General features: G+C 38.0%; 1 protein-coding gene across 1 annotated transcript; it reads left to right on the top strand.

Annotated features, from left to right (window-relative positions):
* The first annotated feature begins 628 nt into the window (after nucleotides 1-628).
* On the top strand, nucleotides 629-19012 carry LOC149042337 (polycystin family receptor for egg jelly-like). Its single transcript, XM_089213571.1, has 17 exons — nucleotides 629-842; nucleotides 4208-4330; nucleotides 4767-4889; nucleotides 5733-5855; nucleotides 6369-6491; nucleotides 6871-6999; nucleotides 7153-7852; nucleotides 8162-8738; nucleotides 9183-9398; nucleotides 9688-9821; nucleotides 9917-10127; nucleotides 10434-10658; nucleotides 11595-12311; nucleotides 12467-12703; nucleotides 13145-14455; nucleotides 15241-15409; nucleotides 15502-19012. Exons 1-17 carry the CDS (start codon nucleotides 629-631, stop codon nucleotides 16950-16952), a joined length of 6783 nt encoding a protein of 2260 aa, XP_089069697.1. The 3' UTR covers nucleotides 16953-19012.
* Nucleotides 19013-20084: the final 1072 nt, after the last annotated feature.

Genomic DNA, 20084 nt, shown 5'->3' with positions numbered 1-20084 from the left:
TTCTTCTGGTGTTTGTAAAGTATGTAACTTACAGAATATGGGAGAAAATGAAGATCTTCTGTCCTATTCGAAAGTTATAATGAAAAAGAAAACATCCACGGCAAATCACGGCTCTTTCCCTAAGGATTTTCACGATTAAAATTTGATGACGAGAAGAGACTTTGGATTCGACCATGAAGACATTTGTAAAAAACTTGAGACAATACGTGGATTTCATTTTAACATCACAGAAATCAACTCCAAACATCAATCAGGTTTCTTCTTTGGTTTGAAAGTTGAGCTGATGTTATTATTGGCAATATTAAATAGGTTGAAAAATTTTAGACATTATTTTCTTAGGTTTGCAAATTATTAAGTTTACCGGAAGGTTGAGTTGTTGCAACATTTTAACATTACAAAAACACAACAATAAATATTATTGATATTTAAAAAGCTTTCCTTTGACTATCTGCTGACAAGTCTTTGTTCTTTATTTCAACCCAACCATTGTCAAAAAATTGTGAACACCGTTACAAAATAATTAGTCACAGAAATAGGAATTACGCATCTTTGTCTGGTGTCAACCCAGCTGATTCCCTTTTTGGAAACTATTTGAGAAAGTGACGCATATGAAAAACATAAATTGAGGATGCCTTCCTTAACGCAGGTTTACGCTCTTTTTATTTTTTTCTTCAAATTGCTGATCCCTCAAGTCGAATGTTACTACAAAACAACGGACGGTAAATGCTGCAGCATTCCTTTTACCTACGGAGGAGTAAAGTATCACTCTTGTACCACTGTTAATCACAACACACTTTGGTGTTCACTAGACTCTACCTACAAGGGCAACTGGGAAAATTGTGGTAAGAAACAACAGCATAACAACAGAGTAAGAGATGAATAGAATATTCTGATTAGGCAGTTAGCTATCTCAAAAATAAAAAGAAACTTGCCAAAAAAAAGTTAAGAAAAGCTTTTCTATAATGCTCAATGTGACTCAATTGTTTTTTAAAGCTCTCAAAAATTGTAATATACTTATATGTTAACCGCTCGTCTGGAATTCTGAGGAAAACAATCTTGAGGGGTAGTTGCAACTTCTCTCATAAACCAGCCTCAGACGTTAAGGAGGAAGTGTTTCGGAATGTAATTACATGATAAACTTCGCGCGAAGTCCTCTTCTACTGTTGTGCAGTTAGTTGTCTAGGAGGCAGATTTAGCCCCACGTTACGTTTCCTGATTAGTGTGATATGTCCTGCTGTTCAGCTTTAAACTAGTATACCTACACCATATTGATCGAAGATATTTAGTACTTTTAATATGAACAAAAGGAACAACATAGTTCCTGTTTGGGTTTGCCAGTGGTGTTCTTGTATGGGATTGTCTCGCGGCCTTGGTTTGGACCAACGGCATAGTTCTTGTTTGTGTTTTTCTTTTTTTTCTTGTTTTTTTTGTTTTGTTTTGTGTTCAGTAATCGGCCCTTAATAGCGTAGAATATGTGCTCTGTTGTTCACTCCTACATATCTTGTGCAAATATTTGGGTTAGTGGTTTTACAGAAAGCTATAATCCTTCAGGATTGACCGGTCTATAACCCAAATATGTTCTCTGATAATTTAAAAAAATGAGGAAGAGTAATAGGCTTGTCTTAGTTTCTTGAGCAGTTGAATAGCTAACTGAATAAAGAAGAAAATCCAGAAGAAGAGTCTCGGTTCCTCTTGCTTAAGCAAGTGTTCTAGAGTCAACCTACTAACGTTGGTCGTAACACTACTATTGATATCCATGTCTAGACATGAACACCGACCCACCTTGTGATTTTCAATTCATTCATTGTACGTTATGTGTTCGCCAATTAATTTAACTTTCATGCGTCAAAAATAAAAAAACCCTTCTCTTCATCTATGTGCCCTTAACATTAAAGGGGAGGAGGAAGATCAAAGTAAAAACATGAGTTAATATAGGAGGGGCCCCCATTAATTTCAGTCCTCATTAAAGGAGGATCCTTGCTTTTCCAGATTCCCACCCTTTCAGACACATATATCTTGTGACCATTTCCTTATATGGATGTTTGGTTTGGGAATGGGAATTGGTAAAGGAAACTTTGCAATAACGAAAGCTTGAGCAAGAGTATTGAATGCAATCTAAATAATAATGTTGAATGTTACAATGTGGTAACTCACATAGCAAAATTATATAATCACACAATTCCACACAAAGGAAGTCAGGTTACTGACTCACCTGCTTCAACTTTAGAGGGCTTAGGATACAGAGAAATAGATATGGTAAACAGTTATAATTAATACAAAGTTGAAAGTCTGAAAGCTAAAAGATAAATAATATAATCATCAAACCCTATGCACCCTGACAAAAAAAGGGTCACTTACTACCATAACTTCTCCCAAACAGTCCCGCTTACATGAATCGTTAATTTTTGTAAATAGTTGATACTGTATTTACAATAGTTCTACCAACAGAAATACATCCGCACTACCTTGAGTAATCCCAAACTCACGGGTACAATACAATAATCAAACCCTATGATTTGTTACTGTGGATTTCACTCTCTTTTGAGGCTAAATATCTTCTAAATAATATCTTCAGCTTGATCATCCTGTGACATGTGAAAACATCAAATTTTACTCACTATTACAATTAATTACCTGAATCAAAAGTTCTAATTAATAACCTACTTTCCTTAAATGTGCTCCAGAACAAGTAAATAGTATTGAAGAAAAAGAAAGTTCTTGAAATATTCCATGTTAAATGAAACTTTGCTAGGAATGTATATTGCGAAGGCAACGAAAACATCTGTGAAGCTATAATGGCAATTACGTGTTTATTTTTCATCGCGGAGTAAGATAGGAGATAAACTTTATTCGTTTGTCTCAAGGCAAACAAATCCGTAAGATAACTTATTTTCCCATAACGCCACGACTGTATTAAGCATTCCAAACGATAGGACAAGAAATAACTTGCGGAATACGAACACACTAAAATGTTATTCGAGGGATGAACCAGCGCGAGGGTTTTTAAGCGATGAATGCTAAAGTCATTGTTTTACCGAATCGTGATTTTAATTATAAACTGAAGCTAGAATCAAACGAAAATTGAAAAAAAAAAAGGTTTGAATTTTCTGGGCCTTAGCGTAAGAGAAAACACAGGTAAACCACGACTTACCTCCTATTCTTTCCCGGATCCTTTGTATTTCTCTTCTCTTTGTTGATGACCTCTTTTCAGTCTTTTCTGGAGGGTCTTTGTATTTCCTCTCGCGTGGCTCATCGCCAGATATTCGCTTTTACTTACGCCTTTTATTGTTCTCTTTCGCGTTTCTTTCGTCGTATTCTTCCTACTTTGGCGTCCTTTCTAATTTTCTTGCACGTTTCTCTCGACTCGCTTTACGCCTTCTACTTCTTGCTTTCTTCGGTCGCTCTGTCTCTTTCTTTCCAGCCCATTTGAAGTTAAAACCCTCTCCACGAACGTGAATTATGACAATTTCCTCTGGTTGACAAAGCTTTAGCTCTGCCGGTATTGTTGCTTTGCGAGTTGATTAGAAATTGTAAAATACTGAGTATCGCTGTTCAACTACAACCTCACCAGTTTAATTTCCCTCTCACAACGCGGGTTGAAAATGATTTGCTTATGCGGCCTCACACTTACTAGCCCACGTGAAGCCCTCTTGTGATGCCTAACCGTGTGCCCACGGTGCGCTGTACTAAAGCTCGGCACTCGAATATGCGCATTTCATTTTCATCTGCCGCATGCAATCGCGTCCGCGCATTATCTTCTTCCTTGCCCTCCCATTAAGTAATGGCCAACATATAGGCTGCAATGCAGTTAGCCGCTCATGCTAAAAGTAGCACCTTATACGGTCGGTCGTACAGTCTCAAGTCCAAATTTTTTTCGGCTTGATAGGTTACTATTATTTCCTATATAATTATGTGGTTACGCTATGATTAAAAAATTACGCCGTGGAAGTTTTTTAGTTGGACTTTCTTTATAATTCTTGGTTTGCTAAATTGTTGAATCACCTATTCCTACTTAGAAAATAAGTGCTAACTCATGAAGGTTTGCCCCACAGTATGATCGTATTCTCTTCCTTTCTCCTTATAAAGAATATGTAAAAACTTGTAACCTGAAAGTTATAATTAGATAATCACTTTATTGAGATAGAAATTAATAAAAGTGAAACATTATGGACATGAATTTACACAACCTTTCTGATCACGGATTTAGACATCGACGAATGCACAAATGGTGTTCATGACTGTCACCAAGATGCAGATTGTGAAAACACAGCTGGTTCCTTTACTTGTAGCTGTGAAGATGGATTCGCAGGGGATGGTCGTCAATGCACAGGTGAGATATCCCTTCTTAATATTCTATTTCCTGCAATTGATCATAAAATTTTGGGGATCGTTTTCGAGTTAAAGGAAATAAGAAATCCCGGCAATGAGATTTCTTATTTTTAAGTTCTGAGGTCATTGCCATCAGAGTGCAAGATTTGCAGATTTTCAAGAGTTTTGATAAATGTCTTGGATGATCTATCGGAAATCATGTTTGACTGCAATTCTTTCGTTCATTCACTCCTCACTCAGAAAAAGTCAGAGTTCTATCGCGCTCTCTCATTCTTCTTCGTCAGAGTGTGCACAAAGATTATGTAACAGTTTGTTGATAAGATATGCGTACTGCGTATTGCTCCCGGATTATCTTTCAATTAAAGATGATTGGCTCAGTGTAAAGTAATTTTTAAATGTCGTGTATGCACGAACTAATTATGTCTGTCTGGCTGCAGATGTGAATGAATGTACAGATGCCTCGCACAACTGTCACGCCAAAGCAAATTGTTCCAACAGTAAAGGTTCTTTCCACTGTGCGTGCATTCCAGGATATTCAGGAAATGGTATTACGTGTACTGGTAGGAGAGCCTTAATTTTTACATTGCTCTTATGATATTCAATCAAGAATATTTATGATTTACAATCTCTTGATTCAATTTATTTATGAGATATTGAAGTGGCGTGGTCTTAAAGTTCTGTCCTACTATATTTTGAGCTTAAAATGGTTAAAGTCTAAGATTTATTGAGCTACTTACATAAAACGAGGGAGTTTGCTCAATGAACTAATTTGCATAATTCGGTTGTCACGCTACCAAAATCACTAAAGTTTGAAGTCACCAAACGTCTTATTAGATGAAATATAGCGGACTTTTCAATGGTCTGGCCTGGATTTGAGCAGTATCAACCAAAAAAGAAAGAGTTCTTTTGACTAAATCCAGAAAGCTGTCTAACAAGCATTGTTATATAAAGTAAGACGAATCTCCTAATAAACGAATATCAAAATTGAAATGCTTTTAATACACCTCACATATCACGCAGTTAAAGAATACAAAAGACTCCTTGCTTCATGCGATATGAAACGAAGACCGGGCTTTTCAACTTTTGAATTTTCGATGTCGCAAGAGGTCAAAAAAGGGCCTTTTTAGGCTTTGACTATTGAGAGCTCTAAAATGCCTTGGACCGCTCTTACTGAGATCGCCACTTAAAATTTGTTTGACAAAAGATTTTAGTTCTGTCAAATTTGTTACCGGGAGAATAACACACGCTGGTACAAATATTGTCCAGACGCTATCCATGACACTTTTTCCTTACCCACCACCGCTTCTCAAATTTGAGTTAGTTTACTTTTGTTTCGTTTTTTTGTTTTTACTTAAATCTCGGAGACATCGTCATCATCGGCATATTTCTACTTATTATTTAAGATATCGATGAATGCACCAGCAGTATTGACGACTGTCACAAAGACGCAGAATGTTCCAACACCGATGGGGCTTTTACTTGTAACTGCAATGCAGGATTCACAGGAGACGGCCGGCAGTGCACAGGTGTCATACCCTGAGATTCAATTGTCTTCTTTCTCTCTCTTTTTGTGTTTTGAAATCATTACTATTATAATTATTACTGTTATCATTATTACAATTATTGTTATTATTATCAATATTATTACACTCTAACCATTTTGATGATGATTATTATTATTATTACTTATTTCAACACAATGGAATCCAAAAGTATCGTTATGTGACTCTGGCGAAGTGCTTATCGTCAAATTGGCCAGATCTTACATAGGTTTTTTATTGAAGTTAAAATTGGAGTTTGGTGGCTTCCATAAAATAAGATAATTGTTAAGCAGAGAAAAAAACCGAAACAAAAAAAGAAAAAACAAGCAAACAACACTTTCTTCTATCGGTCTTCATTATACTAACCGTAACCCTACGCTACGTTTCAGCAATTTATGTCAAATTAAAAAAGCAAAGCTATCAAAGCACTAAGGCTGAGAATGTTTTTAAAATATTTCATTTCGTGCCATCCGGAAACGCTATGTTTGACTGCTACAGACATCGATGAATGCACAATTGGAACGCACAACTGTCATTCGAAGGCGGATTGTTCCAACACTTATGGCTCGTTCAACTGTACCTGCTTCAAAGGATATTCAGGGGATGGTGTCACATGTAATGGTATGCAAAATTATTTTAATTCCTAGCACTCCATGTAGATCATTATTTTATCAACCCTGTTCAATCAAAACGACCGGATATTGAATGATATTATTTTTGCAGCTTTCCAGACTGCAGTAATCCTCATTACTGTTAAAGGGTATCTGAGACAACGAGGATAGCTAACCGAATCAAACGAAATGAAATTGATGAATAAAAATGAATTAAACAACAAAAGAAACAAACAAACAAAACAAAAAAGAACATAATTTTGTTACTCGTATAAGGATAGTTTCCGACAGCCCCAATATTATAAGGTATGCCGTCCTGCATAACAATAACAGAGGATAAATACACACAGTCATCCCCTGATAATGGTATGATTAATACGTTCCTTTAGATATTGATGAATGTGCTTCAGCAACTCATAATTGTCACGGTGTAGCTCACTGTTACAATAATGAGGGATCCTTCACCTGCAAGTGTAGGACTGATTACCATGGAGACGGGGTCTTATGTGAGCCCTTAGGTAAGTCACATAGTCCTTTCTTTGACCATTAGAAAATGCAACCGACCGGTAGTAACCTTAAACCTTATGAAAATTACACACGGTTAATCTCGTTTTCCTGTGATTGGTTCATAAGAAGGCGATTAATATGTCCGTTGAATTTTTTTTTTACAGGAGATTTCTCAATAACGATTAGAAACATATCCAAGGACAAATATTTGCCAACTACCGTCAAGCGGTCTGAAAAAAGTATTCAGCAGGCAATCATCAAAGATCTTCCAGATAAACCTGTCTTGGAAAGCGTTATGGAATGGCGTTTAATCAGTGAAGAGGAGTTAGCAGCCTCTGAATCACCAGTGGGAACCTTACTTAGTCAAGGAACTACACAGTGGACCATAAATAGGCGATCCGTACCTTCTGGAATCTATCAAGTAAAGTTTACTGCGTCTATTAAAGTCGGTGATTCAGTATCCTCAGGAACTCTCAAGGCTTTTGATTACGGCTTTATCAGAGTTATTCCAGCTCCTTTGCGAGCCATAATCGATGGGGGAAGCAGCGTTCTTTGGGGTTCTAAAGACACTGTTACTGTGGATGGATCCCTAAGCTATGATGTAGATGTTGGTCCTGGAAATTATGGTGGGCTGACATTTACCTGGTCCTGTTATCATGTTGGAGATAATAAATCCTCCAGCGACAATTGCTTTGGTTCTTTTAAGGATGATGTAACTCTAACATCCATAGGAATTATCCCTAGAGGGCTTGAAATTAGAAAACTATACGTTCTCAGGCTAACAGTGTCCAAGGATGAGAGAAGTAATTTCGCCGAAATTGTTTTTGAGATAGCAGCTGGTGAGATACCTCAAGTTAGCTTGAGGTAATTTAAAATGATTATTTTATCGTACTTTTCCCCTCTTTCGGTTGTTCTCTATACATAATCGCTACCATCTGTTGAAGCCTTTCAGATTACATTATAAAGTTGTGATTCTAGTGGCTTCGTTTTCCTTCAACTAGTCACACGCAAAGCTAAAGCTTATCTCGATTTAGCCTCGAGCAATGTTAAGTGCGTCGTGAATGTGACCTGTCTTGTATATCATTGTTTTGCTATTAGTGTTATCTTCTCGTCATATCAATGCAAAATGAATCATAATAATCAATGCGATTCATCTCATCTATTTTAATGCAGGTGTTTCGTAGATTGTGGTAAAATAGTGTCTGCTTCGAACAAGTTTCGAGTGACATCAGAGTGTGTTAATTACCCCTGTATTGGTTCAGAGTACATATGGCAATTAATGAAGTTGAATGATGATTCAAAACAACTGGAGCTCATAGCTATTCTACCCAATATGACATCGACTGCGATCAATGCAACCAGCATGATTATCAAAAGGAACTCCTTGCAGTCAAGCTCAAAATACGCCCTGAACTTAACTGTAATACCCCCCGGTGGGACAGCAGGATTTGCAGTGCTCGAGTTTGAGACAGCTGGGCAGCCCCATAGTGGCTACTGCGTGCCATCGGCCGTTGTAGGTTTCTCTTTGGAAACAAAATTTTCATTTCAATGCTTTGAATGGCAAGATAAAAGTACACCACTATCTTACGAATTTCGCCTTGGAGAAGAGCCAATATCGTATGGCACCTCTGCAAAATCTGTCTCGACAGTCATGCCCTCTGGATCACCGGAAAACAATTATCAGCTCTCCATTAAAGTTATTATCAAGAATGCTGTTGGTGTGGCTGTTACGGAGAAGCTCTCCGTGAAGGTAATAATAAAACATTACGCCTCCGAAGGTTTCTCTAAAAGGACTATTAAACCTATCCAGTGGTACAAAAGCACAACTTTGATTGATATGTCAAGTTGAATAGGATACTAAGTCCTGGGGGATGGTTTTACCCTCCTCACACCAGGTAGAATAAAGTTAATGAACTCCAAGTACTGGGAAAAACACAAACGTAGGCGTATAAAACGGGAAACCTTTTCTCTCTCCGAAACGAAAGGAGGAAAAGAAGAATCGACGCGAAATGATCGACAACAAGTGGTTTTGGTGATTTAGTGACTTAGGTGACCAATATTTTTTTCAAGAACAGGTGAGTTTGAGCACGATTTGATTGCTGCACCAGTCGAAAGGCGTAAAATATTTTGTAAAAAGAAAACTTTAGTCCGCAACATTTTAAAGCCCTCTAATACTTGTCCTGTTTTCCACAAGGTGATGCCATCGTCCCAACTCGATCCTTGCCGTTCATCAGTAGAAGAAGTTTCTAACAAGTTGAAAAGTTTTGTCATCGGGGATGACAGTGACTTGGATGGATTACTGAAGAAGGGTGAAATAGGTCAAGCCACCCAGCTTGCTATTACTGTCCTCCAATCAGCTAACGAGGAAACAGAGTGTGGGCAAACGCTAAGCCAAGATACCAAAACACTAGTGGGTCTACATACCGTGATACAAACGAAAGTCGTTTTGAGATCAATAATCTATAAGTTAATATTCTTAAAACTAGAAGTAGAGAGCTGCGGATTTGTTTTTGTTTGTTTGTTTGCTTAATTAATTGCTTGTTCGTCATGTTATCCATCAGTAAGCATCTCGTACATATATACGATTTCGTTGTTTATTTTTGAGATTCCTTTGGTGTATCAATTTCAAAGACTTTTTTTACTCCATGTGAGCTTTTTTAGCGCCCAAAAACATTTTAAAATCTCATTTCCCGGCGTAGATTTCAAGTACGTTGGTGGAAAAGTTCACCTCCATAAAGCCGGAGGACCTTCAGATGTCTCGAACTGTTATGAGTGTAGTCAAACTAGCAGGTGGTAACCAAGAAGCTCAATCTTGCAATGACTGCGGAAATTCTGCGGTAAGAATCAGAAACTTTTTTTACATGTCAATCTACCTCTTCTCTCGAATTGGAATGTGTCAGAAAATACATGTAAACTTTAATCGCAATTAAATGCCTCTCTTTATGATGAAACCATGAAATTAACGGACGCCACAACAGAATTGCTTAAGTCTTCCCTTAGTGACATAGAAGAGCCATTTTCTGATGAACTGGAAGAATCGGCCGCGAGTATCACCGCTTGTCTGAAAAATGTTCTAAAGTCTGCCTCAGGCTCAGGCAAAGAAAGTGGAGATTCAAGGAAGAACACCGGATCTGAGAAGGTATGACAAAATTAGATTCACGAGATTTTGTAGACGACAATAAAATTTACTGTGTTATCCTGTGTATGTCAAAGAGTCTCAGGAAGGTAAAATCTTGTGTAATTGAACTTTAACTAATTGCGAGAAGATGAGTGTTTGTATCAAGAAGAAAATGTCCGATCCCAGAAAAAATGTGAGCACTACAAATAATTACAACAAACAATATCAAAGAAATAACACTCTCAAAGGCTCGGTCAAAAAATCATTTTTACTCAGAAATTACATACGTGGGGAATGAGAATGAGAATTTAATTTTTTTTATTGCAGGAACGTGTGAAGCAAGCTGCTGAGAAATTAGACGCTATGAACGATGCATTTTTCGCCCGCTTGGTTCCCTCCGAAAGTCTTGTCCTTAAATCGCCTGGCTTGACATCGTCTCTTAAGAAGATATCCGCCGACGGTATAAAGGATCTTAATATGGGAGATGGACCAGCTAAATTTAAACTACCTGGAAACCTGGGAAATATGGCCAATGGAAATATCAATGCAAAGGTAAAGAGTTTTAGAGTTTCGACATACAACAAATCTTGCATATCCAAAATTAGATGTCATTTGTAACTCTCTGTCGACGCTTGTCACGTTTAGCTTTGAATCAAAACTTTCAAACTTTCGTTTATAGTTACTCTCCTAAGAAATCATATTCGATCTATTTGTTTTGATAACTAAGTGTTTTCAAACACTAGTTGGTGTTTCTCAGTTGCAATAATGGCTTACACATTCTCTACTGCAGTATTGTGCAAACGTCACGGATGTTGTAGGTATATCGCAGCAGATCAAGTTTCTCTTTTCATCAATTTCATTTAATGCTTTGTCTTTTATCAACAAAACATTGATTCTCAAAAGTGTGCTTTAAGTGAGGAAAATAAACATTTTGGTTTGATCAACTAAATTGCCCACCCTAGAGGGTATCTAGAGCTGACTCTTCGAGCGTTAGCCCTTCTTCCGAGCGAATAGATGAATTTTGGGTTGTGCTTGACTAATTTGCAGAAAGATGGAACCACGCTACTGGAGGAAAACTTGTAACGTGAGATACACACACAAAAACTTGAAATGAAACGCGTTCGTTTTTTTTTGCTTTCTGTTGCTGCGTAGATGTAAGGAGTGGCCGAGGACTGTCATTTGTTGCTTAGAATGATTAGAGCGATTAAAATGTCTACAAGGTGGAGATGGGTCATTTCTTTCTATGTCACGGATGGAATCCTCTCAATGAGCTCAACACAACCTAAAATTCCTCTATTCGCTTTGACAAAGGGCTTACGTTGGAGACGTCAACTTTATGATACCCGTTTTAACGCTTCCAGTTCACATTATCAACACGGTTAACAAAACCAAAATGTCTTATAGTATCTTCTACTACTGCATCATCACTGTCTCTTTTGAAACTTACGCCTTTTAGTTGAAAAAAGTATATCTTGGGTTTTTATGCAGATGAAAGCTGCTGACTTTAATCCGTTCACTTGGGACAACAGCAGCAAGAAAGTCCAATCCAATGTCATCAGCCTCGAACTTCAAACGGAAAATGCAACAAAACTGAATGTTTCAAACCTCGATAATGACATTGAAATAGTTATACCTATTTCCACTCCACCTTCAAATACGAGCAACGGAACAGAGCATTATTTTCTAAAGCCAAACAAATTGACTATAAGGAGCTATTACGCAGACCTTGCGGATGTACCTGTTTCCATCAGGCTGGGTGTGGCAGGCAAGGAAACATTTGTTAAAATGTTTGTGAAGTTTGGCTCAAGACCTACCACAAAGGACTTTGACCTCAACTTTACAGTAAAGTTCACGTCCAAGTGCAGAAATGTGACGACGAGCGAGGCCAACGAAACTTCGTGTATTCCAGAAGAAAGAATCATTACCGTACTTCCTACTGAAACAGGTCACATTTATTTAGGTTTATTGTTAGAAGAATCTAAAAATGCAAGTAAACATACCAGAGAGAGACGTTCATGCTTTGGTCATGGTCGCCAGAGACGATCATGCGTTGGCGTCAAAGATCCACCCCCGAAAGGGATCCTTCAGACGATTGTACCTCGATATAACCCGCATACTGATGTCAACTATACATTCATTATAACCCAGTCAAGTTGTTTGTATTGGTCTGAAGAGGAGGAAAAGTGGACATCTGATGGTTGCAAGGTAAGTTTCAATCCGATTACGATTTTAAAAAATGACTCTTAGAAAACAGGAGAACTAACCACATTACTCTGAAAGGTCTGCAAGATAAGCTAAATCCCAGAACGAAATCTATTAATATGTACAGATGGCAAGTATTTCTTATATTTCCACGGCAGGTCGGCCTGGGCTCTAACACCACACATCTAAAATGCCTCTGCAACCATCTGACGTCTTTCGGCGGAAACTTCATTCAAGCGCCCAATCCCATAGACTTCGACAAAGTTTTCACTGAGTTTGCTCGACTAAGCGAGTCGGGCAACATTTCAGTGCTCGTGACAATTGCATGTGCGTTTCTTATTTACTTTTTTGCGCTTATATTTGCAAGGAGGGCTGACAAAAGAGATGAAAGCAAGGTATGCATTAAAGCATTGCAAATAATATTTACTTAAAAATCATGAAAAATATGACATTTTTATCCGCAATCATCGACCAAGAGTGAAGACATTTTCAACTTTTAACTATTAATGATTGGGCAGAAAAGATAGAAAAAATATCAGTAATCTTGCTATCTTTCTTCCTTTTTTTCTTTTCTCAGCTTTTTTCTTTATCCCTATCTCTTTATTATCCTTACATCCAGAGAAATTAAAGAATGTGTCAAGTGATGTGAAGTCAAATAAAAACTGCCTTTTTTGTTAAGTTAAGTAGCTGTTTTTGCTGGACATCCCAATAGTTTGGGAGGGGAAAATATACAAAGCTTGATGACCCATCATCAGCTCAATGACGTAACTCTTTGTGTGGGACCATCACCAGATTAACAAGGTAAACTATGTTGTTATGATTAATTGTTTTCACAGATTTCCCCACCAATACAGATAAATCTTGTGGAAGAAGGAGCATACTACTATGACATGGTTATCAGCACTGGCGTTTGGAAAGATTCAGCAACAACGGCAAACGTAACGATGAGCATAAAAGGAAAAAACGATGAACATGATCTCATCACTCTTCAAAAAAATGGTGATTTAGAGGACATTTTTAGTCGAGGAGGTATGAATAGTTTTGTTTTGGTCACAAACGAGTCATTAGGAAATCTAAACGAAATAACTTTGGAGCACGATAATTCGGGAGAAAATCCATCTTGGTTTGTAGAAACAGTGGTAATAAGAGACAGACAAACAGAAGAACGCTGGGTGTTCTCCGTTAATAGATGGCTTGCACTAGAAAAGGACGATGGACAGATAGAAATTAGTGTGAAAAACGAAGCAACTACTTCCTTTTCAGCAGAGGTGAGGTCGCGCTTTGGGAGGAAAATAGCTGACAATCATTTGTGGATGTCAGTCTTCGGCAAACCGTGCAGTAGTACATTCACGCGTGTGCAAAGAGCGTCTTGTTGTCTTTCAATTCTCTTCAGTGCAATGATAGCCAATGCCATGTTCTATAATGTTGGCGGGGAATCAGCGGGAGCTATACAAATTGGACCTTTCAAGTTTTCCTGGAGACAAATAGTGATTGGAGTACAGAGTGCTATAATAGTTGCACCTGTAAATATACTTATCGTGTTTCTGTTTAAGTCTAGTAGAAGAAAGAAGAGGAAAGAGGACAAATATAAGGAATCCTTTCAAACAGAACAACTCGTCGATGAAATAAACGGTCAAGGCTGTATCCTGCCATATTTCTGTGTATACATCGCATGGTTTCTCTGCTTTGTCACCACTATGACAGCAGCAACATTTACGTTATTTTACAGTTTGATGTGGGGTAAGGAAGTCGCTGAGCAGTGGCTGGCGTCCATTCTTATTTCCAATGGACAAGACGTTTTTGTTATGCAACCAACAAAGGTCATGTTAGCAGTTCTTTTAGTTTCCTTTCTTTTGAGTAGAAACAAAGAGGATGATGGGGAAGAGGGAGATGTCAAAGAGGGTAAACTCCAAGACAATGACTTAGATTTCCTGAATGATAATCCTAAACAACGCTTTAAACAGAGCCTCATGGAGAAAATGCGCATACGAAGTAGGAAAGAGGCTCAACTGGCACTCAAAACAAGGGAAATTGTCCTGCATTTGGTATTTGTGTTTCTGCTGTCGGTCGTCTGCTATGGCAACAAGAATGAGAATCGTTTCTTGATGACAACAGAGATGAAAAATACTTTCACAAGCTTTGATCTGGTATAAACAATTTCGTTTTTATATTTCTGCGAATGATAAAAATCAATATAAGAAATTATAATGCGATACTGTTGATGTGAAAGTGATGTTAGTCATGTTAATGATAATATAAATGATAATATTAATGATAATGGTAATGATAATGACAATGACGATGATAATGATGTAAATGACGGCAACGGCGATAATAATGATGTATGATTTAAAACGACAAAGCCACGTCATAAGTAGGCAGTATATTTCAAATGGTTATTTGAGGGGCTAAAACTGACACATGTAATTAAGCCTGCTGATGATGGCAGTAGTTCTTGCGATTTCAAATGAAATGATACGTTTTCATTCTTTGAATCATTAAGAGGCCTTAGCTTAAAATAATAGAGGTCAAGGCGTGAAATATAACTGCAGTGTAGCTGGGTTTTGCTCATCTTCTAAGAATACGGTGGAGCGTAATCAAAACAAAATCTTTCATTCCAATTTAATAAACAAAACGGGTTAATATTTTCAGATAGGCTACTGTAGAATGTTTGATCGATGGAACCTTACTTACCTCCAAAATTACGTGCAGAAAGTGAAAAAGATTGACGAGCATGATATTCAGTAAGCTATTCTGTCTTCTTTTTCGACTTTGAAGTATCCTGATAGTCGTAAGATTTTTTATATGTTCGACAATAATGGATGTCTCTTGATCGAAAAATTCAGTGTATTTTTACGTCAGTTAAAACAAGTGAATATCCAATTTATCAATGCAGTTATTTGAACTCATCGCGTTTGTGCTCCGTGATCAGGTTACTGACTCTCAGCGACTGTGGGGATGGCTTAGAAAGCAGTTTCTGCCAAACGTATACAACCAAGACTGGTATAATGGCCTTGAAGAGCAAAATGACGTTTACATTGCTAATAAGATGTCTATTTTGATTGGCATGCCTTGGATGCGACAGTTAAGAATTCACAAAAGTACGTTTGATGACATTACGCTGTTTTTATTGGGTAAACTGTAAAAATGATCCGTTTCAAACTCTAATCATTCTTTTCATCGTGTTTTGAAGGTCGTTGTGAATCACATCCTGAAACTATACCAGACTGCTACTACGACTACTCTCCAGAGATAGAGGACACAACAGAGTGGAGTCTTCCAGGTTGGCAGCCTCTTCCCTACAATACATCCTGGCCAAAGGCACTTCGAATTTGTCCAAAACCCTGGCGTTATCAGACAGCTCAAACGCTAGACACTTATCCTGTGAAAGCCGTGTACAACACTTATGATGGAGGTGGATTCGTAGCCGTTTTGGGATATGATGAGCATACAGCAAATCGTAGCTTAGGTGAGACTTTTGGCAACGGGTGGCTTGATCGAAAAACTCGTGCTGTAATCCTGCAATTGGCGGCGTTTAACATCAATACGAACCTTATTAGCATTGTCACATTTATCTACGAGATGATCGCGGCTGGTGCAGCCTACACAGTAATGAGAGTTGATACCCTCGAGTTGTACAGTACGGAGTCGGGAGCTCTCATGTTTTATCTCATTTGTCAGTTTTCATTCTTGGCAATGGTGCTATTTTACCTTGTCATTATGTCGTTTCACCTTTACCGACAACGGATGGAATTTTTCAAGTCTGTCTGGAATATGGTTGATTTCTTGATGATCATCTCTTCTGCAACGTCTGTAGCGTGCTACATGATGAGATCCAAGAAAATCTTAAACAGCATCAATGCAATTCAGAAAAATCCGTTCGAAATAATTCATTTTCATTCTGCTCTAAATTGGGCTAGCTGGGAAAATTCTTCAATCGCTCTCGCGATTTTTATGGTTACTGTGAAGCTTTTAAATCTTATTCGCTTTAATCCATATGTCATATATTTGTTTTCATCTTTCCGCCGGTCTGTGGGCTACCAGCTGTCCTATTTTGTTTTCTTTGTCATAGTATTTAACGCGTTTGTTATATCAGGAATGGTGCTTTTTGGAGGCGTAGTTTATCATTACTCTAGTTATCTGCACGCTGTCATATCGCAATTTGAATTTCTGTTGGGAAAAGCAGTCCCAATGGCTGATCTTCGCAAAGATAAACCTTTTATCGGTCCAACGTTCGTTCTTATGTTCATGTTAATGATGACGGTATTTCTTATGAATATGTTGGTGTCTGTCCTGAACGAATCCTACACTGACGCTAAGGATAACGCAGAAGAAAGTTCAGAAGAGCTTGAAATGGCGCGCTTCATCGTGGAACGTTTTATGGACTTATTCCAAGAAGGAAAAAGGCGACCTGAGTTTAAATTATTTTGTGACGAAACAACTTTTGTTAACATGTGTCGCTCAGACGCAGAACCATTCTGTGTAAATTCTCAAAGTATACTTCAGTGCACAGAGGAACGGTTAGAGAACTTAGATAAAAGAATAAGCGCACTCATCAGACGCACGGACAACATCGACGGTGATGACCAAAAAGAGGAAGAAGAGTTTCTCTCTCTCCTCAACTCAATAATCCTTTCTCATTGATATTAAGATGGCTTCTGTTTCCATTTTGTTCCGAGTTTGACACGAACTTACCATGTGAATTATCGATTCTTCATTGCTTCGTTACTACTACTTTGATGGTGTATAGGATTCTCTCCCTTAAAGTTGGCCTTTAACATTTCTGTCATTACAAAGATGCGATGGAGTCCAAACCAACTCGTTAACCTTTTACTACCGAGCATCAGTATGCACACTCTCCATACTTTTCTCTACAAAGTGCTGACAAAGAGAAGTTTTTAATAAAAAAAAAGAGCTTCTTTAGTCTGTGATTACTTTTTATTCTCTTGACCTTCATGTTTGATTCAGGGGTGATACTGTAGGCAAAGATTAAATGCCAGGCACTCGAAAGAGTTTAGGGGTTAACTTGCCTTTGGCTATGATTCAGTTCCTTATCCAGCGCAAAATCACATCGCTGCGATATATTTATTTGTAGTAATATGAAATTGAGCAGAAGCGGACGATGCGTTAAAAATGCCTTTTTAGTAGCAGTTAATGTTACGTTAAGTAATAACATATTCCGAAACTGGTTTTATGTCATGCATAGTGAACAGACAACACTGTGAAAATACATCGGTCGTCCAATCAGAAACACGAACAATGGTACTTCACAGTGGTGGGCAACAAATAGCTTCCAATCCTTGAAGTGTGTCGGTCAGTCAGAACAAATTTCAGTATGTGTGAAAGAAAAACATCATACCGTGGGAAACGCGCTCGAAGGATTTTATTCACGTTGCGATGCATGAAAGACTAATTCGTTCGCAGCGCTCATTCGTTCGCTTTATATATATAACAAATTGTGAATGACAATCGTTCATATTTGCGATGTGAACTTATTCCCCCCCTCCCTCCCCGATCATAATTTGACAGCAGGAGTCTTCGGCCTACTTAATTTGAACATCAAGAGTCCCAGGGATGATGGCTCTTTTGCTCGATTCTTTTTAAGTTGCAGGCCTTGTTGTGAATATTTAAATTAACTTCTGATTCGACAATTCGATTTTGAAGTTACGTTTTAGCACTACCTACTTCGTGTAGCTAAATAATATATATGTTTAGCTAATCTTAAAAGCGGAGCTCTTGTTAGTTTATTTTCCAGCCCTTCATCATACCAGGAGCCCATTACTGGCGTTTAACTGCCCTGTTCTTTTGTCACGGCGTTTTCACAGACTAGTTTATATTTAGTTTGAATTTACCGCGAATTAGGACTCCCCACGAGAGCACATCGACCAATGAAGATTAGCGCCTGGTTAATTTCTAACTTTGCTCGTTAATATATCGAAAGAAAAATAGTAGAGAGATGCAAGGTTTCCTGCGATAGTTCGAGTGCAGATTCGTGTGAACAAAGGCGTCCCAAGCTCACTTCTCGAGGAAAAGTAAACGATTAATTCATGAAAGCGTCACGCGTTGTGTGACCCGGTGTTAACTTAAGAGAGGACCGTTGAGAATTTGAACACGTTATAAGGAATGGCATGGGGAACGACATATGGTTCGATATGGTAGATTTACAAAGATAAATATTTCGAAATGTGAACATTTTACACGTGAAATCAATTGCATTTACTTGCACCTTGTAGTGTGGTTTTTTTTTGGTTTTAATTGCATCCGTTATGGTTTTCGGCGTTCTCTGCTGTTTTAAGCTTGCTTTGTTATCACTGTTATTCCTGTTGTATGACAACGGTTGAAATCGAAGTATGCATAGGCAGCGGTATCTTCAAAAAGCTAAGGGATTCCGTTGTTGTTCCGATGTTTTGAGCAAATTCTCGAAGACAGGGAATATTTTCTTCTTCAGATGAAGTGTATGATGTAAGCATCAGATGAAATTAAACTCTATTTGACGTGGCTTCAGTTAAGGAAAATGGGCCAAAATTGAAGGAAACGACGGTAAACTACTTCGCGTTATTAGACATCACTTGTCGTTTGAAGTGTATACACGTGACAACAGTTAGTCAGTAAAACAATACACCACAATCGCATTGGCTTCTCTTATACCTTCTCTTGAAGTTGCCAGGTGTGACTGCTTGCCCCACCGTTTTTCCCTGACGTTTCAACCTCCTCTGTAAGCGTAGAAAATGAAAAAGAAAAGTAATTTTCAATACGTTTTTCAACCTGTAATTTTTAAAACCTTTTTCGCTTTAGGCTCTTTTTGTTTCACGATTGTCCTCTGGCTAGAGATACACGACATCTCTTTCTGATTTTTTTCTGTTACTTAATTCGGTAACCTCCGCTGTAACTGCAAATAGAGAGGATGTCTTCAAGAAAATTGAGATAATACCTGGATTTCATTTCCACATCACAGAAATCAATTCCAAACATCAGTCGAGTTTTCTCTTTAGTTTAAAAGTTGATTTGATGTTGTTAATGGCTATATTAAATAGGTTGAAAAGTTTTAAATTTTATTTTCTCATGTTTGCCATTAAATGAATTTTCTGGAAGGTGGAGTTGTTGCAACATGTTAACATGAAAGGCAACAATATATTTTATTGCAGGTGATTTAGTGTTAACAACTGAGTTGAAAACGTACATTGGCCACCGTAAAGGGTAAAAAAGCTGACGTTTCGAGCGTAAGCCCTTCGTCAGAACGATTGGAGGAGTTGTGGGTTGTGGGTGAGTTTATGTGCAGAAAGTGGAGCTACGCTATAGTTGGGAATATGGTGACGCGAAAACAGGAATAAATTAGTTGAATGAAAAGCGCTCGTTGATTCTGTGGGGACTATGCAAATGTTATTTACTGCATAACTTGCCCTTATTGTAATAAGTTTGACATTGGCGAAACAGGAAGACGACTAGGTGACCGATTCCGAGAACACCTTCGCGACTTGGAAAGAAATGACAAGGACGCATCCAAACCAGTCAATAGACACTTTAATCTCCCCAATCATTCAAAACAGCATATAGCAGTTTGCGGCCCTTCCTTACATCTAGGCAGTTCGGAAAGCCGCAAAACACTAGAACAAAAATTTATCTTCCAAACCGGCACACCCTTAAATTACCTGCTATACTCTTCCACCGACGCAGCACCACAGTTTCTTTGAAAACTTACCCCCTTTATTCAGTATATTTTATTGATATGTAAACAGTTTTCATTTTACTATCTACTGCCGCGTCTTTCAACTATAT

Source organism: Pocillopora damicornis, chromosome 7, assembly GCF_964200805.1.
Source record: "Pocillopora damicornis chromosome 7, jaPocDami1.2, whole genome shotgun sequence".
Lineage (NCBI taxonomy): Eukaryota > Metazoa > Cnidaria > Anthozoa > Scleractinia > Pocilloporidae > Pocillopora > Pocillopora damicornis.
The sequence above is the reverse complement of the archived record's forward strand: the minus strand, read 5'-3'. Positions and strand labels throughout refer to the sequence as shown.

Bases quoted from the DNA above. Each gene is read 5' to 3' on its own strand.
- LOC149042337 (XM_089213571.1), top strand. From the start codon at position 629: ATGCCTTCCTTAACGCAGGTTTACGCTCTTTTTATTTTTTTCTTCAAA. The intron at 4,331-4,766 runs GTGAGATATCCC...GTCTGGCTGCAG, and splicing joins GGATGGTCGTCAATGCACAG to ATGTGAATGAATGTACAGAT. The intron at 8,739-9,182 runs GTAATAATAAAA...GTTTTCCACAAG, and splicing joins CGGAGAAGCTCTCCGTGAAG to GTGATGCCATCGTCCCAACT.